We start from the raw sequence: 23,248 nt of genomic DNA on the forward strand, positions 1-23,248 counted from the left end.
TTAGCCCCCTGCTTCCCTCACATGGCCCTGGAGGGCAGGGGCCCCAGCTGCACTGGGCTGGGTGGCCACCCTGCCCCTTGCAGCCCCCATCCGCACCATACACTGTTCCCCAGGCCCTTGCCTACCTATGTGGGTCCTCAGACCAAGAAGACAGCCAAGGCTGCAGTGTGGACTGTTTATTGACTGAAGTGCCGTTACCCCACAAGCCCCCTCCGACCCCCCACCCGCCTCCATGGGCCTCAGTCCTGGAGCCTGCGGGCGACCTGCACCTTCCGGTAGTAACTCCCCGGTGCCCCCTCACCTGGGGCCTCACGCTCGCCCAACACCAGGGCACCTGCTTGGCGCCGCAGTGTTGACTCCCGGCTAGCTGGGCCCAGCGGGGGCAGCCCTTCGCCTGTGGCCAGGTTGACAGTGGCCACGGTCCCAAACCGCAGCTCCTCCTGGTCCAGGTCGCTGACCGATGAGCCGGGAGACACACCCTGTGGCTTGGGCCCTCTGAAGCTGTGAACCAGGTCGCCCAGCTCATAGCCACCCTCGCCCTCCACTCCCTGCGCCCCACCACCCGCGGCCCTCCACTCCCAGGGCCCGTTCCCCGCGGACAGGTGGACCACGGGGTGGTGCGGCGCGTGTGCGTCAATGGTGACCATGCTGGCGGAGTCGCGGTCCGAGGGTGACCGGTACTGCGAGGAGTCGGAGCTGGCGCTGGAGGAGGAGGCTGTCTCAGCCGCCTTGGGGCCTGGCCCGCCCGGCGCCTTGGACATGGCGATGACCTGCAGCAGCCGTGGCGGGTTGGCCACACGGGGCTGGGTGGGGGCTGTGGCCGCGACTGCGGCGGCCCCGCTCTTCTCGGCCATCATCAGCCACTTGGCCCGCACAGCCGTGCTGCTCTTGGGGGACAGGCCGGCTCCCTGCACCCCCTCCTCAGGGATGTGCACCAGGGGCTGCGGCCCAGCCCGTGGCGGGAGGATGACTCGAGGCCCAAGGCCCGGCCGAGCCTGGACCATGGGGTACAGCGAGGGTGGGGCAGGCCCCCCGTGCTCCCCCTCCTGCTCCCCCTCCTCCTCCTCCTCCTCCTCTTCCTCCTCCTCCTCCTCCTCCTCCTCGGCCATGGGCTCGGCAGGTGCCCGCAGGTGCCCTGGGCTGGCCTCGTCGGGCAGCCCCAGGCCCCGGCCCTCCAGCGACTTCTGCTTCCACTCGCTGATGAGCTGCTTGGAGCGGGAGGCGTCCAGCGGCACGTGGATGGTCATGTGCCGGCGGGCGGGGTCGTCCAGCGAGGGCGTGCTGACACGTGGCAGCGTGTGGCTGAAGGTCACCATGCTCTCCTTGCCCATGGGGCTGCGCGGGGCCAGCAGGTCCACGTCCACGCTGGCGCGCTTCACACTGCCCAGCGAGCTCTTATCGCGGGCCACAGGCCGGGCCACCCCCTCCAGCCGCCCTGGCGGGCCGAGGGCGTCCGTGCTCACAGACTTGTTCTGCTGGTACAGAGAGTCGTGGCCCCGCTGGGTCAGCGCCCGCAGCGCATCCTCGGCAGGTGCCGGGGCTGCTGGCTTCTCCGCAGGTGGGGCCTGGAAGTTGCCCACGGCATGGCAGGCCTGGGGGTGAGATGCAGGCCGGGGCTGAGGCCGGGGACCCGGGGCCGCCCAGGCGCAGACCTGCCAGGGGCCTGGAGGGGCAGGGGAGTCTGAGGACAAAGCCCGCCTCTACCCAACGCCGTAAATCCCAGCCTGGGGCCACTCCCCACCTCGGCCAGCCTGAGCCCGTGAGAGCCCCAGCCTGGCGCTCTGGGGCAACCCCCCAGCCCCTCACCAGGTAGGCGGCGATGCCCGCGCCGATGAGGAAGCCGGCATAGACATCCACGGGGTGGCTGCGGTACTGCGTGATCTGGGTGAGGCCGCACACGCCAGCGGCGATGGTGAAGGCAAACACCAGGATGGGCTTCAGCAGCTTGGTGGCGTCCGAGATGACCGAGTTGAAGTACATCTGGGGGACGGGTGGGCAGGTCAGGGTGGCCGGGGCCCCGCTGCGTGCCCGGGCCGGGGACAGAACTCACCGACACGTAGACAGCCGCAAAGGCGGACAGCGTGGCGTGCTGGGACGGGAAGGTCTTCCTGTAAGAGGTGCCCGCGTGAGCCCCATGGCTCTGGGACGCCTTCGTGCCCCGGCTTCCTGGCATGCCCAGGGCAGTGGCAGGGCTGCTCACCGTGCAGACAGGATGGCGTGGCTGTCGTGGCCGGAGCAAATGTCCTGCGTGACGTAGGGGCTGGCCTCACAGGGCGTGCCCAGCAGCGTATAGTTGGGCTTGCAGACCGTGAGGAAGAAGGGCGCGTGGTAGCCCGTGGCCAGCTGGATGACGTCGGTCACCAAAGCTGTGGCGCACAGGCCGAACACCTGGACACCTGCAGGGAGGAAGGGTCAGGGCCGGTTGTGCAGCTGGGTGCTTGGGGCTCAGGTGGGGCCGGGACGCCGGTCGGCAACTCACCCACAAACCGCACAGTGCGCCGCAGGAAGGAGCTGAAGCTGCAGCCACCAGCGTGGATGCTGCCCTCGGCCCCATCCCGGCCGCCGCGGCCCCACGGCCGGGACTGCAGGCAGTACAGGACGCCCTCGCCCACCATGATCTGCCCAACAGAGACCTGCTTAGCCGGGATCCTGGTCGGGGGCATGCAGCCGGCCAGGCCCCCAGGGACTCACCGAGGCTGCCGGGGCGGCAAAGGCCAAGCTGAGGAGCATGAGCAGAGGAATGAGCTCCTCGCTGGTGTCCACGTAGGGCATGGAGAGCGTGCGGTCGTAGCACTGGAAACCCACCTTGGCCGGCTTGAAGAGGTCAGTCAGCTCCAGGAAGTACAGGGACACGACGGAGGACGCCACGATGGGCAGCTGCCGGGAGACAGCCGCCAGGGTCACCACGCTCACCCTGGGTCATACGGCCATGGGCCCCTCCCAACTCCCCACGCACCACCAAGCCAGGCTGTAGCCCACCAGCCTCGGCTCATTCGCCTCCCAGAGACCCGCCACCACCACCCATCTGTGTCACACACGGACCCTGACAGCCAGCCCAGCCATTCCTATACTCATGGATTCGTGCACGGTCCACTGACTTACCCACCCACCCACCCATCATCCATCCATCCATCTGTCTGTCCACCCACCCACCCACCCACCCATCACCCAACCACTTCATTCTCCCATCCAGCCACTCTACCGTCCTGACCAGTCCAGAACCAGCAAACACATTCCTCCTCCTGGGCTCTTCCTCTCTGGGATGGACAGATGCCCTCGGACAGCCCTCCGGTGCCCTGAGCCTTCTAAGAGAGCCGCTCCCTGGCCACCCATCTGCATCGCGCTGCTTTATGTCCTCTGGACCCTGCCCTCCTACGTGCCAATGTGCCAACCTTCCTCAGCCCCAAGAACACAACGGCCCTGGACAGAGTCACCCACTCCTGCATGTGTCCCTCTGTACACCCTGTCGTGACCCCCGGGGGCTGTGCACACACAGTACACATGATGTTCCTCGCACCCAGAGGGTACGGACGGGAAGGCTGAGCTTCTCTTAGAAGTCTCGGACACAAGCACGGACAGCCAGGGAGCCGGCTCCAGGTCTTGTGACGGAAGCAGACTCCTGTTGTGGACCCCTTCTGGTCCCGGGCTCGCAAACTCAGACACCCCCTCCCCCGGGGCCAGGCAGGCGTTGGCACTGTGGGGACTGTGGGGACCGGGAATGCAGGCAGCCCCCTCAGGCAGCTCCCACCTGTTTGCAGATGAGGACTCAGGTGCGATGAGAGGGCCCCAGCCTGCGCCTGGCCCCTTCTGGAGGGGAAATGCCAGAGATGGGTCTGCAGGGGCCAGGTTCATGTCCAGGGAGCACAACCCAGCGCCTGCTGTGTGCAGGCCCGAGGCCCAAGGCAGTTGCATGAGGTGGTTTTCCTGCCTGAACGTGGATCCTGGCTCCACGCCTTAGTTTCCTTGGCCAAAAACGGGAGTGAGAAAGTTGCCACCCGCCAGGGCTGCAGCCCAGGCCCAGATGAGTGAGTGTGTTAAGAGTGCTCGATGCCTGGCGCACGTGGAGCCCTCAGTGTGAGCTTCCACGACCACTGTCCATGGGACCAGCGAGGTGAGTGGACATCAGGCCCCCCTGGGGGTCCCGAGCACAATCTTAAAAACCTGGAATCCTTCAGCAGAAGGGTTGTTGGAGGTCTCTTGTCTGTGGGCCCCCCATGACTCCGCAAGTCTCAGGGCAGCATCGCCGCTGGCATTGGGCCTGGTCTGGCACCTCCCATGCCCTCAGCACTCAGCCCCATCTCCCCCTGCTGGGCTGCACTGAAGGCAGGATGCCAAGCAACTGGCAGCCGGAGCCGCACACAGGAGCCCACCACCTGTGAAGGGTCTGTTAAGTTCCTTCTGAATCCCACCACCCATCTCTCATTGCTTCTGAAGCCCTGAGAGCTTATCAGGCCCAAACAAAGATGATACACAAACATGTCGTCCTGCCAGCATACTTAGTCTTGGGGTGCATGTGTGTGCTTAAAAAACACTTAACATAATACTCTCAGTAAAGGAAATGCAAATGAGCTGGCACGGGGTTCTGTGGCTGACAGGCTGGTTAAAATCCAAAACACTGCTCACACACGTTGCTGGCACACTTGTGAGTAAACAGGCACATGCATGGGCATATAAATGCCAACCTCGAGGGGGAGAGTCTGGGGTCTTTCCCAAGTGGGCACTCTACTCCCGGGGATGCATCCTGCAGATAAGGTCACTTATGTTCCCAGTGACACAGGAATGTCTGAGATGACAAAAGACCTGGAGACCCCCACGGGTCCAGCTACCAGGGCACAGGCCTCAGGGCTGGAGGCACTACAAAGCCACGACAAGGGAGGTGGCACCAGGAAACGCCAGAGGAAAAGCCAGAGCAGATACCTGTGACATAAGGTGGCGGGGAAGGGACACACGGCGGAGGGGCTTGAATGTGTGAAACGCTTTGCAGAAAGGCGCAGGAGTGGGGGCTGTACCCCCAGGTCGCGGAACCCGAGAAGGCATAATCTACCATAACTGGGATGTAAGTGCGAATGCAAAAAATAATCCTATTTTCTGCCTGTGGAGGGACCCACTGGCCTGGGACAAGCTCCCAGCACCCACGCCCTGCCTGGCCCCTCACTGGTGAGGGGGTCTCCTGGCCTGTCAAGGCAGGAGGATCGTAGCTACAGGGACACTAAAGCAGGTGCTGAACATCCAAGCACGGAGGTGTCACCCTGGGCCATCGTCAGCGCTTAGTCTGTGCCAGGGGGCCCTGGTTATCATCTTTTGATTTTTAAACACTCATAACGCCCCCCACCCCCACCCCACGGGCCAGGCCTGTTGTATCAGAGAGCTTAGGGCACGTGTATCAGCCTCCCTCTCAGCACACCAGGGACTTGAATTCAGATCCTCAGGCTTCAGAGCCCAAATGCTGGAGGAAGACAGGGCCCTACCGCCACCCCTCACGGCCCCCAGCGCCTTGCTCCAGCCCCTCCAGTGAGCTAGTGACCTGTACCCCCGGCTGAAGGTCCCACCTCCCAGCAGCTGCCCCGGATGGTTCTGCAGCCCGCAACAGCCGGCCGCGCCCCTGAGACTCCTACTCGACCTGCAGGGCCCAACTCCCCTGACCCCCAACTCCCAGGCACCTGCTGTCCCCCACCCGATGCTGACCTGAGCTGTGCCGGCCCTGTCCCTCCGCGTGGGGTCTCCGAGGGCCGGTGTAACTGAGGCCTTTGCCCCGGCCCCCAGCAGCGCGCCCCCCACCCCCGTGCCCCCCACTCACCTCCACGAAGTAGAAGCAGGGCAGAAGCGTCATGCTGTCCTTCGGGGTTTTATTCTGCTCCTTGGTGGAAATCATGGTGCCGCGGGAGCCACAGGCCTGGCTGGAGGAGACAAAGCCGCGCCGGAGGCAGGGAGGCGCAGGCTGAGCCCGGGGGGGGACCCCGGGGCCCGGCGCCTGCAGGGGAGGGGCGGGCCAGGCAGGATGCGCAAGAGCCGGGGAAACTGGGGCTGGGGCGGAGGACGCCCCCGCGGCCCGCCCAGACAGCCCGGCTGCGGGCGCCCCCACCCCGCGGATTGGGGTGTCGGGAGGGGGCTCGGCCGAGGGCGGGGCCGGCCTGGCCGCTCGATCTCCGGGCGGCCGAGGGTCCGGAGCCGGGGGAAGGGTGGGGTCTGGCGCGGCGCCGCAGGCACCTCACCTGGCGCGCGGGCGCTCGGAGGGCGGAGCTGGCGGCGGCCACAAAGCGCGCCCCTCCGCACAGGCGGGGCCGAGGACGGCGGGGAGGGGGCCCGGTGGCGCGCGCGGGGCGGGGGCTCTTTGTCTCGGCGGGCCGGGGGCGCGGCGCGCGTCCGTGTGCAGCCCCCGCTCTTGGGGGTCTCGGGCGCGCAGGCTGGGGGTGGGGATTGGGGGGTCCCCCCGGTTCCGCGCCGCCGTCGCCCTCCCGGGTGCCCGCCGCGAGCCAGCGCGAGTTTCCACGGCGAGCGCCCAGGGCGCCGAGCCCTCGGGAGACAATAGAGGCGCGTCCGCGCCCCTGCGCGCGCCCAGCGCCCCCCTCCTCCCGCGGGTTGGCGGGCGCACGGCCCGGGTGTGGGGGTGTGGGGGCGGCAGGGGGCGTCCCCGCAGTGAGCCTACCGAACCTTTTCGCAGGCGTTCCGTCTTCACCGCGCCCAGCCACGTGGTGTAGGGACTGGCCGACCTCTCGTTTTACCAGCGGGGAAACTGAGTCCCGGGAACGTAAATCACTGCCAAGGTCTCCAGGGCCCCAAATGGCAGGATTTTACCCCGTTCGCGTAGTCGCCATCTCCTGAGCACCTACTGTATACCAGGCGCGGTCACTGGGGAGCCCCTGGGAGCGGAGACAGAGCCTGACGGTCTATCCCACAGTTAAGCGTCCAGTCGGGGTTACACAGATGAGCTGCATCGGCTGAGTGCCTCCCAGTCTTTATTCCCACTCGGCCCCTCACACTTCACCCCCTTCCTGGCTTTGGCGCCTCTTGTTTGAAGAGACTCGGCCCTGCCCGTTTTGTAAACAGGATTCAGACCCCACTGGGGCCTCGGGTTTCCTCTCTGGTAAATGGGCATAGTGAGCTGTCCTTCCAAGGCCCCGCCGTGCTGGGCATACCAGGGCTGCGGGTCCTGCCTCCTGATGCCCAGTGGGGGGCCGGGCCTCGGTTTCCCCTGACAGCAGGCGTGAAGCCTGGGTCGTGGTTGGGAATCCTGGTGTTGAAAGGTGACCATGGGGGGCAGGAAGGGGAGTGGAAGATGGGGCAATCGCTCTTGGGGGCTCTTTGGGGGACCCTCATGATGGCCCAGGGGTCTGGGGAGGGTGTGGGAGAATCTCAGGATCAGGGATGGTCCCCCGTGGTGGAGACGGGGCAAGGCCTGGCTGCGGGCACATTGCCCGGCTTGGGGGCCCTGAGCTTTAGCCTGGGGCGCTAGGGAGCCATGGGGGACTTCAGAGCAGGCATAGGGGGTGTGCACAGCTTATGCCACTCAAAACCTCTTACGCAAATCAGCCCACTCGACGCCCACCACAGCTCTGTGGCGGCGGGCTATGCCTGCCCCACCACATTGCCCAGATGGGGAAGCTGAGGCCCAGAGAGCGGACCCTGAGGTCACCCAACTGGGAAGGGGTGGACCTGTAATCTCTCTCTTCTCTCCTGCTGTGCTCTGGCCAAGACGGCAGGCCTGGTCCACGGGGAAGAGGAAGGGGTGGACAGAGAGTCGGGGCCTTAGGAGGGCAGAAGGCCGGAAGGGATTGGGGAGGGCAGGGTTATGAGGCCTGCCCCTGGGGCCCGTGGGGACCACGCCTGAGCCCAGCGGTGAGGGCTTGGGGCCCATCCTTGTGTAGCTTGTGTCAGGACTCACGCCTTCTGGCTGTGTGGTACTACGTGTGCGAGACCTGTGTGTGTGTCCCACTCACGCGTCCGTGAACACTTGTGGCCGCTGTGACATCCTGCTGCCGTGGGCATGTGTGACCAAGTATTTGAGCCCCTGTCTCCAGTTCTCTTGGGCAGTGACCCGCGAGTGGAGTGGCCAGACCACATGGTAATTCTAAATCTGCATCTAACTTTCTGAGGACCCACCAGATGGTTTCCACGTGCCCACCCCCAGGGCTGGTGCTCCTCCTCTGACCCAGTCACCGTTAAGAACCCCCGCAATTGCCAGGGTGGTGCTGGGGGCCTAGGGCCCGAGGCAGCCGGAGACAGACTATGACGTCCCAGCACAATCTGCGGGCTGCGGGCGGCGACAGCCTGAGGGTCTAGGGGAGAGGGGAGCCGTGTGTATGGAGCCTGGGGTATACGGGGCCTCCTCATTCCCTCGGATGGCTTAAGTCATACAGCGAAGTACAAACATGGACCGCAGTCTGCTTGTCTACCTCCCGCTGAAGTTGTTTCTAGATGTTCTGTTATGATGGCATAACAGAGTCGCCCCAACACTGCGCACACTGGGGTCCTCACTGGCCAGGGCGGCGCCTGGAGGCACGCGGCGTGGGTCCCCGTGGCAGGAGGAAGCCAGTCCAGGATGAGGTTCCTGGGAGCTGGAATTGGATGTTTCCAGCATTCGAGCATCTTAGCTTCATGAGAAGCAGTATTTATTAAACACCGTGTGCCAAGTCCTGTGCGGGGGATTGGAGAGACAGTGGGGAATGGGACAGAGCAGGCCCGCCCTTTGGGAACCCCCAGACCCTATGTCTGGGGGCAGTCAGATGTCTATCAAGATAGGGGTGCACACAGGACATTGGGGTCACCCCAGGAGGTGACCCAGTCTGGGGGTGTCAGGAAGTTCCTGGAGGCATCTGGGACCCCTACCAGTAAAGGTCAGCCAGACCAAGGTGGGAGAGGAGCAGGGGGCTGGGCCTGGGGGTGCCCTGGCTGGCCTGCTGCCCACCCAGGGTGATGGGGACACTTACCGCATCTGTAAAGAGGCACCTGGTGTGGCCTCTGGCCTGGAATCTTGTGATGTGGCCCCAACTTCTTCACCTGCGTGGTACTACTCCGAGATTGGATCAATTCTGTCCCAAACTGGCCCAAGGAACCCCTGGGGAACCCCCACCAAGCCCGTGGGGGGGTCTGCAACCTCCCACAGACCCTACCCACCACACCTCCGGGCCGGCTCCCCTGCCCCAGCCTGCATGGTCTGGGCCCTAGGAAAGAATCCTTTCTTTCCTCTGAGTCTGACTTCTGCGGGAGTTCCGGGGGGAGGGAGTTAGCAAACATTGGTGGCATCCACCCCACAGGGCCTTCGCTCCTGGCCCTGAGAACCTGGGGCTGTCGTCTCCACCTAAAGAGGGGCACCAAGGCTCAGAGAGGCTGAGTTACTCACCCGAGGTCACACAGCCACTGTGGGCTTTGAGCATAAGTCTGTGACATACCTGACCCTCTTAATCACCTCTCCTTTGGGTCGAGAATCCAGTATACTGTGCAGCAGAGTCAAAAGGCACATGAGAAAATGGCAAAATTTGATTTGCTGTTTGAATCACTGAAGGCTGATGTGCCTAAGATAGAAAGAGCTGAAATACAAACATTGAATAATAAGTATGATATAAAAACAATATATAAAACGTAAGTATAATGATATGCTAAATATTATAGTTTATTATACTAAGAAATTTTACTAAAATAAAAGGTGAAATCTATCATTATTTATTATATATTACTATGTATTATATATTTTTAAATATGCAAAATATATAATAACATATAATCACAATACATGTAATATATAAAGAGCACCTAAAATCAATTTTAAAAAAAGCATCCCAGTAGTAAAAAAAACCAGGTAAAGGATGTAAACAGTTCACACACACAAACATAGTGATGATGCACTGGATGCCACAGATGAGTTAATATTACCAGATTTTGTAATAACTGAGAATTTGAAATTATGTCTTGAGATGACGATCATAAAACAACAAAAAAACAGTTCACAGCAAAGGAACACAAAGGCTCTTGGCGATGTGGAGACACCCTGGCTGGTTGTATGACGGATGTGACCAACCTTGCTGGGATGTACCCTTTTTCGGGTCTGTGGGGTGTGCCTAAGGGCTGCTGTGTGAGGACATGGTGGGCGTCTGCCTGGTGGGAGGGAAACTGGACAGGGACGGATCTAGGGGCATCTGAGGCAGTGGAGCCTCCCGTGGGGGTTTACTGCCCAGGCAAGGAGGGTGCAGGGGCAGTTCCTGCCATGTGGCTAGAAGGAAAAGAGACAGCAAACGGTCAGGGTTTCCCATCAGGAGACCACAAAATGCACAAACTAGTTCACCCACCAGGGGAGTATTATTCAGCTGTGTAGCAGGTCTGGGCACTTCCGTTCACTGACTGGAGGGGTCTTCATGGGACAGTGGAAACATGGAGACCCTCAGACATGGGGCAGAACAGTGTGTATGTGGCGGGGGAGACACCTTCTTGTCGGCTGGCTGGTGCACCAAGCAGCCCACAAAAATGTCCGTTTGTTTTTGGGTTGGGGACTTACTTCTCCATCATGCAGCTGAGGATTGGGGTTCAGAGGCGCCAGCATCTGTGCAGAGTTGCATGGCATGGTGGCCTATGGGGGGCCCTGTAACCCACGTCTTGAACCTGGATGCCCCCAGTGCGACCTCCTGTCCCCAGAAGCCCCCGGCACTCACCCAAGCCGACCAGCCTCCAAGGTTTGTGATGTTCTCATGAACCCATTTCACTGCTGGGGAGACAGAGACATGTCGGTGGCTCAGGAATCCCAGCTGGTCCCACGGACCCCCCCACCCCCGGAACTGAGGTTGGTCACAGCACTGCCTACTCACTGTTCAGGCAGAGAAGCTGAGGTCCGATGGGGGTTGGGGTCGCCAGCGCAGAGTACCCCAGTACTGACACAGTGGGAAACGGAGCGTTTTTCTAAGGACAGGAGAGGAAGCGGGGCGGGGCCAGAGACACTGAGATGCTGAGCCTCCCGCTCTTTCCCGCCATGCTGGGGGGACCCCCCGGCCGGCCCCCACCCGCCCCGGCCTGCTTTCCTGGCCCCACAGCCGTTACCTGTTGCACCACCCACCGTTGGAGCGGGAAGGGGCTGAGGCCACAGCTTCCTGGTCCTGCTTCCCCTCTGCCCACCACCCGACCCCACAGAGGGTCCCCCCAGCTTCAACCCCCTCGGGCTTCCCGCTTCCCCTCTGCCCACCAGCCCAAACCCTCAGAGGCCCCAGAGGGCTCCCCCAGGGCTCCCCACCATCCCGAGCCTCGGGACCCTCCAACCACGCTAAGCCCCTGCCCCCTGACCCCAGGCCTTCGTGTGATGCTGGCCTGAAGCAGAGCACTGAGAGGGGACATGGGGGTGATTTATCTGGCGGGCCGCGGGTGTTTCTTTTGGTTAAAGCTTTACTGAAATATATTTCACATTCCATCACCCCAAAAAGAAACCCTGTCCCCTTAGCAGTCCCCCGCACCCCCTCCCCATCCCCAGGCACCCACGAGCCCACGTTCATTGGATCCACCTGTTGTGGACATGTCACAGAAAGGGGGTCACTCCCCACGTGGCCTGTGTGCCTGGCGTCTCTCTGAGCACCGTGGGTTCACAGTCTACATGCAGCGTGTGGCGGGGCTCCGCTCCTTTTTGTGGCTGCGTGGTGCTCCATGTGTGGGTGGACGTGCGTGCCTCTGTTCACCAGCTGACAGTCTATTACACTCTTGTCTGTATTTGGTAATTTAATCCCTGTAAAGGATTTTATCATTCCCACTAAGAGAAAGGAAACCAAGGCTGGGTGGCATCATGGAATGTAAAACTGAGTCCAGCCAGGTTTGGAGGGTCCGTCGGGGTCGGACCCTCAGGGAGGTGACCTCCAAGGTACAGCCTGAGGGTGGGTGGGGGTGCCAGGCAGAGGGAACAGCATGTGCAAAGGCCTAGAAGGGACTCGCTGGGGGCTTGGGGCAGGGGTGGCTGCAGGGCCCGGAGACAGTCTCACTGCCCACCCGTCCGCGCTCTGCCCCAGTGAGTGGCTGTGGGTTGGGGTCACCCAGGCACCCACAGGCCATCGCCCTGGGGCCTGGAGGAGCTGGGTCACCATGGTCTCCTTGCTGTGCTGGCTGCAGGGTGTGCCCACACTTGCTGCCCACCCCAATGGCATCTGCTTTGCCCATGTCCATGACACCGCTGTCAACAGCCCTCACCACAGTCAGATGGCCGAGGGATTCCCAAGAGGTGGGGGCCGCCCGCAGCAGAGGGTTCCAGGGCCTCAGGGAAGGTGGGAGGCTGGAGTTTGAGCCCCACCTCCTCCCCATGGAGCAGCTGGTGGCTGTGTAGCCCCCCACCTGGGCTCAGCAGGTGATGGGAGGGCAGAGCAGGCACTTCTGTCATTTGCACCCGGCGCCCTTGTGGGTCTGGGGGCTTCCCCACCCCAGGGAAGAGTGGGTGGCCTGCCCAGCCTCGTTCCAGGGCCACAGCCAGAATGGAGAGGTCCAGGTAGATAGCAGGAGGCCAATCAGCGCCCACTGTCCTCCGGCATGGCCTCATCTCCCTCTCCCATCCACACCTCTCAAAGACAATCCCCGACGGGAAGCATTTGAACCCGGAGTGGCATTAGGCAGCCCCCAGTAGCCATGTCCTGGGTGACTGCCCGACCTGTCTCCACCCCTCCCAGGGGACTCGGGTGGCCCTCAATCAACACCACCATCCTCCTGGGTGTAGACTCCCCGACCCGGGAACATACCCGCCGCCAGGACCTGACTTCTTCCCTGTTTCCCCGACTCCTGTGTGGACTGGACTCTCTCCAGGCTGAGAAGCCCCCAAGGCCCCCTCTCACAGACCCCCGGGTGCTGAGGCCGGTCGGTCAACAGGCCCTAATGCGGAACTTTAGGCAGAGGCAGATCAGGGCCTCTTCCCCACCCGTGCTGCTGGACAACCCCATGACGCCCCCCATGGGGCTCTCAGAGCCCAGCAGCCAGATGCCCAGCCCCCTGGTGACATCACCTAAATCTGAAACCGTCCCCCTGGCTCCGGCTCCTGTCCCTGCTTCCCACGTGGGGAGATGCTGGGGAGAACAGCAGAGGGTCCCCAGCACCCGGGTGGGAAGGGGTTGGAGCAGAGGTCTGGAGGCTGGCAGGGGGGCTGGGGTCACAGTGGGTCCCAGGCCCCAGCGCCCACGGACGAGGATTCTAATCCAGCTCTGTCTGTGTGACCCTGGGCCTCAGTTTTCTCGTCTGGAAAATGGAGTCACCCCAGGCGTTTCCCTGTCCAAGGATCCCCACCCTGGCCCTCGAGGGTGAGGATGCCGTATCCAGCTCTGGGGTGCTCGGGGCCTGTGGGGCTCCTTGTGCGACAAGGGAGAGGCAGAAAGGCAATTAGGGAGGCTTCCTGGAGGAGGAAACAATGCCCGATCTGACTGCCCATGCGTGAGTAGGAACATAAGGAGAAGGGCTGCCAGGCTGGGGCGCCGTGTGTGCACAGCTGCTGGATATGGACAAGCTCCGCTGGTGTGGCTGGAATGCAGCCGGGCAAGGGGCTGGGCAGGGGAGCGGGTCAGGGAGGCGGTGGGTCTGGGGCTTGCAGGGCCACCAAAACGGACTGGGGAGGAGGGCCTGCAGGAGAAGCCTGAGGCTGGGAAGAAGGCGGGTCACTGGCCAGCTGGGAATGGGGCAATCAAGGCTCAGAGACGGGGGCCGGTGTGCTCAAGGGGCACGCCAGTCCTTTCCTTACTGACTTACTGTGCCGCCACCTGGTGGCAGTGTGCCCATTTGTGCAAGTAGGAAAACTCCCAGCCTCCCCCCCCCCCCCCCCCCCGTTTTCAACCCACGCACTGCAGCCAAACGCCCCAGAGGAAGAGGTGTACGGATGTACGGCAGCAGCAGGGCCCACAGCGGGCACGTGCAAGACCCTGGGAAGTGTGTGCTGACAGATGTCAAGGGGATGCTGGGAATTCCCTGTATTTCCCAGGGGCCCAAGGCAGGGAAGTGGTTTCTATAAAAAGCCCAGGAGGACTTTTTGGTGCCCGGCCTCTGGAGTAAATGAGGTTAGGGGTTGTTGATTGAGCCCATTGATGGGAACAGAAAGACCCAGAAAAACCCAGCCCTGGGTGTTTTCTCTGGGCTCATATGTGTGAATGACTCAGAGGAAAGTTCTTCAGAACTAAGATCAGACCCTGGGATTGACGGGGGGCAGCGTAGAGGATGGGGGGTCCGGGATGTGCTGTGTTGGCCTGGTTGTTGGGAGTCAGGGAACCACAGAACCGCAGGAATAATCAACAGGGTGCTCAGCAGAGGGACTCAGGGGCATGAGGCGTCCCAGAGGCGGTCGGGGAAGGTGTGTCAGTTGCTGGGGGCCGCTCCCTATGGGTCAGGGCTCCAGCAGTGGGAAAACACACTCGTAGCATGATTTTCTTGTGGTGTGTCACTCAGGTCATGTGCGCACATCTTACATTCTTGATCCCAGGCCAGCTGCTCTGATCACTCATCAGTCCTTCCCAGCCCTACCCGCAAGGCAATCACCGCCCTGCCCTCCTGGACGTGGTGAAGGGCTAACAAGCCCTCAGGGGCAGCTGTTTCTTATCTAAGAATTTTACAAATGTTCATTCATTTTACCACTTCACCCTCGACACAAGGTCCTGCGATGGAGCCTCTTGCTACAACTTCCATTTTACAGACAAGAAAACTGAGGTAGAGGGCTGTGAAGCGATGTAGCGGGCAAGTGGGCACACTGGGGTGTGAACCCAGAGCCCACACACTCATCCACTACACCTGCAAGCATAGTATATATACAGGTGGTGCCCACTAAGTGCAACTTTGGTTCAATCTGGCCTCCCCGCCAGAGCCACATCCCCAGAGACGTGGCCTTCTGCACTGCACAGGGGCTGGGTACACGGCAGCTGCCACGTGCACTGAACACTTAGATGCAAGCACCAAGCACCTGCTCATGGCGGGCTCCTCCCTGCAGAGATGGGGGCTCGCTAGTCACCGCCCACATATGTAGGGGCCCAGGGACAAGCCAGACTCCAGCCTGGCCCCAGCACCCCCGCCCGCCCGTGCCTGCAGGGGGATCTGTTGGCCACCTCCCTGAAACTTGCTCCCAACTGGGACAACGTCGCCTCTCTTGCAACAGCCTGGGCTTTGGCCGTTGCAGCTGGAGCATACCCGGGAAGGCGGGGAGGGGAACAGGGGTCATGGGGTTGGGGTTTGGTGAAGCTCAGAAAGGTGGGGTGGGGGCAGGGGCTCCTTCCGAGAGGAGACTGACTGGCCCGGGTGGGAGTGAGTTCCCTGTTGTAAGGGGCAACCAAACAGAGGTTGGAAGGCCAGACCCCAAAAGGGAGGCTCGAGGCTCAGCCAGGTGGACAGCAAATTACAATTCAAATGGGCTCAAACCCCAGCTGTCGGCCATTCACGTGGGAGGGAACACGTTGGGGAGGCCCTTGCTGTGCCTCAGTTTCCCATCTCTAATGGGGACCCAGCAGCCCCTCCGCCACCCCTGCACAATGTTAAGGCAGAGCTGGGTGCACCAGAGTTCATTATTACAGCACCCTGGGTAAACCGAGGCATGTGGTGGGTCTGGCCAAAGTCCTTAGAGGCTAGGGCTGCCAGATTTAGAGAAAACATAGAATGCCTGGTTAAATTTGAATGCCAAGTGAGACTGGCTTTTTAAATGAGTATATCTGTGGTGGTATATTTGGGACATACTCATACTTAAAAAACCTGTTTATGAATAAAATGAGTTGCGTGGCCCTAATGTGTGCGTTTTATCTGGTAGCCCTACTGGAGCCCTTCCAGCCCCTTGCATGCCACCTCCCTCCTGCCCTTCTTCAATCACCTGCCCCTCGTCCCCCATGTCCCAGGCTGTGGAGAGGAAGTGGCCCCACCGTGGGGCAACTGCAACGGCCTCGGGACTGGGGGCTATAAGAGGGGCAGGTGGCACGGGAGCCGAGACACCAAGCACCCGCCCGACCATGACCTGGAGCCACAGACCCCCCACCCCTGCCCTCACCCCCGTCCTGCTGGCCATGCTGCTGGGTGGTGAGTGGGGTCACACGTCCATCCGTCTGTCCCTGGGTGTCTGTTTCCGTCTTTCCACTTGCCCTGGACCCTCATCCCCATGGGGATGGGACCACGGGAATGAAGAAACCCCTTTCCAGAGGAGGAGACTGCGGTTGCCAGGGGTGAGGCTGGGGCCTGAATGGGGGTCACCACCTGGGGACGCCATGTCCCTTGAGCCCAGACCTAGCTGGGCCCTGCAGGGGTTTGCAGAGCCCCCCACTCCTGCCCCCATCCTCTGAGCCTCATCCAGGCCAGAGGCACGTTGAGAGCCCCGGCCGACCCCGTGGGTTCCTGGCGGGAGGTCCAGGGCTGCCTGGCCTGGGGCTGGGGCTCCCCACAGCCCTCACCACACCCCGCCATGTGTCCTCAGGCTCTGCGCTGGCCTCGGAGATTGTGGGCGGCCGGGAGGCCCAGCCGCATGCATGGCCCTTCATGGTGTCCCTGCAGCTGCGTGGAGGCCACTTCTGTGGCGCAACGCTGATCGCCCCGAGGTTCATCATGTCAGCCGCACACTGCGTGGATGGCCAGTGAGTCACCCAGGAGCGCCTTCCGGTCCCAGACCCTCAGTTCAGACCCCTGCGGTCTCCCCCAGGGCCTGTCCTGGGCCTGTGGGGTCACTTCGAGTCATGTCCCGTCCCTCCCCAACGGCAGAAACTTCCGGTCGGTGGTGGCGGTGCTGGGGGCTCACGACCTGGGGCAGCGCGAGTCCACTCGGCAGACATTCGCCATCGAGCGGGTCTTTGAAAATGGCTTCGACCCCTCGAAGCTGACAGACGACATTGTGATTCTCCAGGTGTGAGGACAGCAGGGCAGGGGGGGGGACCTGGGCGGGCAGTTGAGTGCCGGCTCGAATGGCAGTCGTCTCTCTGTACAGTGTCCAGCTCTGTGACCTGGGAAGCAAACCCCACCCGCAGGGCCACTCAGAGGTTCAATGAGGTGAATGGGAAGCTCTGAACAGCTGTCCATCAACAAACTTGTTATCTGTACCCTGTGGCTGAGGGCAGGGACAGTCCCTGTCTTTGTGAAATGGGGCAAAATTCCCCACTCACCTTCAGACTGGAGGGACTCCCCCTTCCCGACTGCTGTACAGATGGGGAACCTGAGGGTCAGGGTGGGTGCGTGTTGCAGGGTGGTCATCTTGCTCCACGAGATTCCAGAACCACGGTGGAGCCTCAGATGGGGAAACTTAGGCCCAGAGAGGGGAGAGTTGTCGCCTACAGCCCTACATGACACTCAGCACTCTGTCCCTTCCGCCGCAGCTTAACGGGTCAGCCACCATCAATGCCAACGTGCGGGTGGCCCGGCTGCCAGCCCAGAATCAAGGAGTGGGAAGCGGGGTGCGGTGCCTGGCCATGGGCTGGGGCCGGCTGGGCAATGACCAGCCACCGCCCAGAATCCTGCAGGAGCTCAACGTGACCGTGGTGACCGTCCTTTGCCGTGAAATGAATGTGTGCACCCTGGTGCCGCGCCGGCAGGCTGGCATCTGCTTTGTACGTACCCTGTGTCCCCCCCAAGCCCCGGCCCAGGAGTGCAGCCAGACCCCAGGAGGACTTCCCAACCCCGAAGGGCGGAGGGGGCAGGAGGCCCTGGAAGCCTAGTGTCCCGACCTTGTCTGGCTCCGCAGGGGGACTCTGGAGGGCCTCTGGTCTGCAACGGGCTGATCCAGGGCATTGACTCCTTCATCCGGGGAGGCTGCGGCTCCGGGTTCTACCCAGACGCCTTTGCTCCTGTCGCTCAGTATGCAAACTGGATCAATTCCATCATCCGCCGCCACAGCGACCGGCCTCCAATGCATCCCAGGGACCCCGCTAGCAGGATCCGCTGAAAAGGGCTGCCCCCTCGCACGCTGCAGTAGCCAACCCCTCACACAATAAAAACCCTCCCTGTTTTGTAGAATGTGGGCCAGTGCTTGTCGGTTGTGCTCCTGGGTATTGAAAGTAGTCAGGAGGTGTCTTGGGCATCGTGTGAGTACGCTGCCACCAGGTGGCGGCAAAATCCAGGGCCTTGGGCTAAAGTCCCTTCCCCACCCTCCGCAGCAGGATGCCGGTTGCCATTTCTGGTTTCCCTCCTGCAAAACGGACGTTCACGTGAGTGAAGTAGTGTTGCGGGTGGTGGTGAGAACCCAAAGCAGCATAGACGGGACACTGAGTGTTTACAAGGTATGGGAACCGTTGTGAGTCTGCAAGCGGCTGCTCACCTGGCCCTCTCTCCAGCCCTCGAGGCAGGTCCTCTCCCAGCCCGCTTTGACGGACGAGAAAGCGAAGGGACAGGGAGGTGCGGAGCCATCTCCAGAGCCTGCATTCGGGTCCCAGCTCCGGGACTCCGGGCAACTTGCTCACAGTCTCTGAGCCTCAGCTTCCCTGTAGGGAGGAGTAAGGTGCTGCCATGCTGAGTGGGTGCGGAGACTAGCTGTTGGCCAGCTCCCCAGCCTTTGGCTTCCATGGGGGGAGAGGGGAGGGGCCAGGCAGATGTCTCCCAAGGCTGTGCCTCCACAGGACAGAGCAGCAGGGGAGGTGACTGGCCGGTGTGCCTCTTATGTCTCCCAGAGCCCAGGAAGGAGCCCTCTGGGGACACAGGCAGGGACCACATCCGACACAGCCTCTGCCATCATGTGGCTTAGCAGTCTGACGGTGGAGGAGGAAAATTTTGTCCAAGGAAGCAGATAAATGAGACACCTAAACTCAGGCACCTTCCCTCCACACATACCACGAGGTGGGGACACAGCTCTCTCACGTCCCCTCTGTCCCCAAGGGAAGGAGAAACCAGAGGCAGACCCTCACCTGTCATGGTTCGTTCCCTGGACAGCAATCCCCTCAAATGCCAGCTGCTTGGGAAGTCCACCTGGTGCCCTACAAAGGCTTTTTCCACTTGACCGCACAGTGTCTGGGGATGTTCAGGGTTATTTATTGACCTGTCTTGCATTTCCAAATTTTGCTGCCATTTCTAACACTCTTACATAGTATGGGCTCCATATCCTAATGGGCTTTGGTTCAGGGTTTCTGATTTTAATAAGGAAACATACTAGGATCTAACACATCACATTTCTTACATTGTTTTTTATTCTTCTCTGTATGTATGAAATAGCTCACAGTAAAAAGAAAAGTGAAGGGGAAAATATCTTCATTGTCCCAGTGATTGATCCCAAGCTTCTGGTCCCAGACCCCTGCAGGTTCACGAGATGCTGACCGCCATTCCCACATTACAGAGGACTGTGTGACCCAGGTTCTGCTCATCAGAACCTGCTGTTTTCTCAGTGATTGGTTTGGGAAGGGGCATGTGATCTGAGCTTGACCCACCGGAGGCAGCTTTGAGATACTGGCTGGAGTGACACCTGATTGGCGAAAGGACCACTGAGACACCGGGCTGAGTCTGGGGCCCCAGTGGGGGCGTCTGGTGAGGGAAAAGCCACCAAGGGAGATTAATGATGGCGGCATGAGACAGTATATATCAATGATGCCTTAATTTAAAAAAAAAAGAACACTTACAACTCAATAATAATAAGACAAGAAGCGCAGCTAAACAGTAAGCAAAAGATTTTAATAGACATTTTAGCAAAGAAGATATAGGAAGGCCAATAAGCACATGAGAAGATGCTCAACATCAGTCTTTAGGAAAATGGAAATAAAAACTACAGTGAGAACTACTTAACCCACCAGAATAGCTATAATCAAAAGGACAGACAATAAGACGTGTTGGTGAAGATGTGGTGAAACTGGAACCCTCACACACCACTGGTTGAAAGTCAAATTGTGCATTCACTTTATCAAGCAATTCGTGAATTCCTCAAAAGTTAAACACAGAGTTATATATGACTTAGCAATTCCACTCTAATGTATGTACCCAATAAAATTGAAAATATATGTTCACACACACAAAAAAAAGAAAAGAAAAGCCACCGAGAAAGGAAGGAGAAACCAGAGGCAGAACCTGACATTGTTCAGGCACCTAGATCAAGCCATGCCTGAAAGTAGGTCCCTGAATGTTCCATTTATATTTCCTTGTTGAAGGCTCCACCCACCTTGACTTGGTTTTCCTGTCTGACAGTTTTTCCAGCTGCTCCTACACACCACCTTCCTGGTAGTCTACTTGGGAAGTGAGGGCCCAGGGCCACAAAAAAGGGACAGGGACAAGGGTGTCCGGCCATCCTCCCACCCCCACCTGACCTCCTCTCCTAGTTGAATGAGGAAGAGAGAAAAGGGAGCGGAAGAGAAACGAGGAAGTGGGTTGTTTACAAACTGTAGCCTCTAGCTGCTGTTGCGAAACTTTGGGGCTATGGAAGGGCACTCTGGGAGATGGTTGGGGGCCTGGGCATGGTGCCTTTCCTAGCTCTGTGTCCTGCCCACCCACCCCGAGGGTCTGCGCCACACACCAGGGCCAGCCTGGGAGGCAGGAGGCACCCTCAGCGGCCTGTCTACTCTCGGTGCAAGTTCCCGCAGGAGATAACCCCACCCCCAGGGAGGGTGGAAGCAGGCAGGCGGGCTCCCCTTTCCCCGGCTGGGCCTCTGCCTACCTGGTAGATAAGGCCTGTGGGAGCGCCCGCCCCCTCCATGATCATAAAAGCACCCCAGGGCCCAGCCTGGGCCAGTGTTGGGGCCACAGCGGCATCATGAGGGGTCACCCCACACACCTGGCAGCTCTGATCCTCCTAGGAGCCGCCCTGAGTGGTGAGTGGACCTGGGACTGGGGGCAGCTGGGGGGCCACCAGCCTGCAGGGCTGTAGGGCAGTTAGCCAGGGGCCCCTCCGTCAAACAGGACTGTCCCCCAACCCCTCTAGGTGGGCAGAAAGGGGCACAGGGTCCAAGTGAATGGAAGAAGACTCTAAAAGATAAGGAATTCTCAAAAGGTTGAATTTGAAATCTGAGCCTTCCAGGCCCCAGCTCTCCCTACAGTGAGAATCCGAAGACTTCAGGGGAAAACTGGCACCTGAGAAGGAAAGGGCTTGGCCACCCCATTTTTCTTATGTTTAAATTGAAGCTGTTCAGCGCAGTGTGTAGGCATGGAATTTGCCCCAGACCCTGCCAGTCCCTGTAGTCTCTTTTCCAGCATTCCTCCCTGTAGCTCTGGGATCACCACGATGGAACCCAGGTCTGAGGGCGGCTGGAGCGGCCTGGGGGACTGGGGAGAGGGGCTGAGGGCGGGGCTGCAGGCGTCCCTGAAGTCTTCTCGCCCACCTGCCCACCCGCAGCGGCGCAGCCTCGTGGGCGGATCCTGGGCGGCCGCGAGGCCGTGTCCCACGCGCGGCCCTACATGGCGTCTGTGCAGGTGAACAGCAAGCACGTGTGCGGAGGCTTCCTGGTGGCGGAGCAGTGGGTGCTGAGCGCCGCACACTGCCTGGAGGACGTGTGAGTGGCCTGGCACAGGGAGCGGCCAAGGGCAGTGGCGGGGGTTGGGTTTGGCACGGGTGGCCCTGATATGCACCACCCCTCCCCCCCCCGCTTCCAGGGCCGACGGGAAAGTGCAGGTGCTGCTGGGCGCGCACTCCCTGACGCGGCCAGAGCCCTCCAAGCGCCTGTACGACGTGCTCCGCGCGGTGCCCCACCCGGACAGCCGGCCGGAAACCATTGACCACGACCTCCTCCTACTGCAGGTAGGCCAAGTCCAGCCAAGTCCAGCTTTGCAGCACGCCCCCGCCGGCCGCGGCCTGACGCGCCTCCCCACCCCCAGCTGTCCGAAAAGGCCGCGCTGGGCCCCGCCGTGCAGCCCCTACCCTGGCAGCGGGTGAACCGTGATGTGCCAGGCGGCACGCTCTGCGACGTGGCCGGCTGGGGCGTGACCAACCACAGGGGCAGCCGGCCAGACCGTCTGCAGCACCTGTCCCTGCGGGTGATTGACCGCGCCACCTGCAACCTGCGCCGGTTTCACGACGGCACCGTCAGCGAACGCATGATGTGCGCCGAGAGCGACCGCCGCCGGGACAGCTGCAAGGTGCGCGAGGGGCGGCTCCGAGGCTGCGGGCGGGGCCTAGGGGGCGGAGCCTGGGAGCCTGAGGGGCCGAGAGCTAGAGGGCGGAGTCGGATGGAGGGCGGGGCCTGGAACCACGGGGCCGAGGCCGTGTGGATGGCTCCTGGGGCGGGGCCCGGACATTGGGCGGGGAAGGAGGCGGGGCCTTGGAGTCAGTCGGGCGTGGCCACGAGGGCGGGGGCGTGGCCTGGGCGCCCGGGGCGGGGCGCGGACCCTCGCTCACGGCCTGCTTCCCGCAGGGGGACTCCGGGGGTCCGCTGGTGTGCGGCGGCGTGGCCGAGGGTGTGGTGACGTCGGGCTCGCGCGTTTGCGGCAACAGCAAGAAGCCGGGCATCTACACGCGCGTGGCGAGCTACGCGGCCTGGATCGACCGCGTGATGGCAGGGGGCACAGCCGCCTGAGGGCCCGAGGGACGGGCAATAAAGCGTGTCTTCCGCAGCCGTTCTTGGTGAAGTCACTGCGGTCACCGGGCCAGAGCCGGGCTGCCGGGGCCCGCCCCGCCTAAGACTTGGGGCCCGCGGAGGGTGTCTCCTCCAGCCGGGCTCATGTCCAGCTGTCCCCCTGCGTCACCAGCCAAAGGGGAGGGCCTGCTCTCGGCGGACATATAGGTACACAGACCCTCCGCAATTGTGCCCTTATGTCCCAAATGGGGAAACTGAGGCTCAAAGAGGCTGTGTACCTGTCCTGAGGCCACACAGAAGCTCTTCGGGGACGCCTCGATTCCTACCCAGAGCCTCAGCACCTGCGTACACAGACCAGTGTCCAGGTTCACAGAATGAGCACGGTTCGGGGTGTCCCAGAGCCCCTACACTGCCCCACTCTTCTGGGTCTCAGTTTACTCTTCTGAGCAATTACAGGGAAGTGACAGAGGACAGAACCCGCACCCCAAGGTCTGGTGCCCTTTCTCCCACCTAGACAAGCAGCTGTTAAGGCCCAGCACCTGCTGGGCCCCAGTTGGTAAACCTGGTCCACAATGAGGGTTCATGACTTCCCCTTTGGTCAAAAAGGAGACTGAGGGTCTGAGAGGGGATTTGCCCTGCTCGGGGTTGGGGAGTAAGGACTGGAACCAGTGGTCAGGTTATGCTTTTTTACTGTGGAGGTTCACCTTGGAGTCAGTGGTTGGTTCATACATAAGCATTTGTTGAGCACCTATTGTGTGCCCCACCTGGGAAGGGCTGGGCATTCCCATGCATGGGATGTAACTCATCCAGCCATTCTGTTGACGGATCTGAGGTTCTCCCCAGCAGGCTCATGAATCTCCTGGGTAATTTAAGGAGTGGTACAC

The 23,248-nt window shown here is 61.3% G+C and overlaps 3 protein-coding genes across 5 annotated transcripts; 2 read left to right on the forward strand and 1 right to left on the reverse strand.

Moving 5' to 3' along the window:
• Positions 1 to 229: 229 nt before the first annotated feature.
• On the reverse strand, positions 230 to 6,840 carry PLPPR3 (phospholipid phosphatase related 3). Of its 3 annotated transcripts, none has more exons than XM_057489570.1 (8): positions 6,213 to 6,840; positions 5,798 to 5,897; positions 2,806 to 2,877; positions 2,480 to 2,618; positions 2,201 to 2,396; positions 2,051 to 2,108; positions 1,807 to 1,980; positions 230 to 1,592 (listed from the first exon to the last, which is right to left on the reverse strand). In XM_057489570.1, the coding sequence occupies exons 2-8, from the start codon at positions 5,870 to 5,872 to the stop codon at positions 240 to 242; spliced, it is 2,067 nt and encodes a 688-aa protein (XP_057345553.1). In that variant the 5' UTR covers positions 5,873 to 5,897; positions 6,213 to 6,840; the 3' UTR covers positions 230 to 239. The 3 variants fall into 3 exon arrangements, with proteins under 3 accessions (XP_057345553.1, XP_036745754.2, XP_057345554.1); XM_036889859.2 differs by having other exon boundaries at positions 2,692 to 2,877; positions 6,213 to 6,839; XM_057489571.1 differs by lacking the exons at positions 5,798 to 5,897; positions 6,213 to 6,840 and adding an exon at positions 2,692 to 2,719 and having other exon boundaries at positions 2,806 to 2,832.
• A 9,045-nt stretch (positions 6,841 to 15,885) lies between these two features.
• Positions 15,886 to 17,892, forward strand: LOC118914761 (neutrophil elastase-like). The gene is made up of 5 exons (XM_036889958.2): positions 15,886 to 15,981; positions 16,373 to 16,529; positions 16,654 to 16,795; positions 17,262 to 17,492; positions 17,627 to 17,892. Exons 1-5 carry the CDS (start codon positions 15,915 to 15,917, stop codon positions 17,825 to 17,827), a joined length of 798 nt encoding a protein of 265 aa, XP_036745853.1. The 5' UTR covers positions 15,886 to 15,914; the 3' UTR covers positions 17,828 to 17,892.
• A 2,533-nt stretch (positions 17,893 to 20,425) lies between these two features.
• CFD (complement factor D) lies at positions 20,426 to 22,401 on the forward strand. The gene is made up of 5 exons (XM_036889959.2): positions 20,426 to 20,666; positions 21,188 to 21,344; positions 21,445 to 21,589; positions 21,667 to 21,927; positions 22,203 to 22,401. Exons 1-5 carry the CDS (start codon positions 20,609 to 20,611, stop codon positions 22,362 to 22,364), a joined length of 783 nt encoding a protein of 260 aa, XP_036745854.1. The 5' UTR covers positions 20,426 to 20,608; the 3' UTR covers positions 22,365 to 22,401.
• Positions 22,402 to 23,248: the final 847 nt, after the last annotated feature.

This window comes from Manis pentadactyla, chromosome 12 (genome assembly GCF_030020395.1).
Source record: "Manis pentadactyla isolate mManPen7 chromosome 12, mManPen7.hap1, whole genome shotgun sequence".
NCBI lineage: Eukaryota > Metazoa > Chordata > Mammalia > Pholidota > Manidae > Manis > Manis pentadactyla.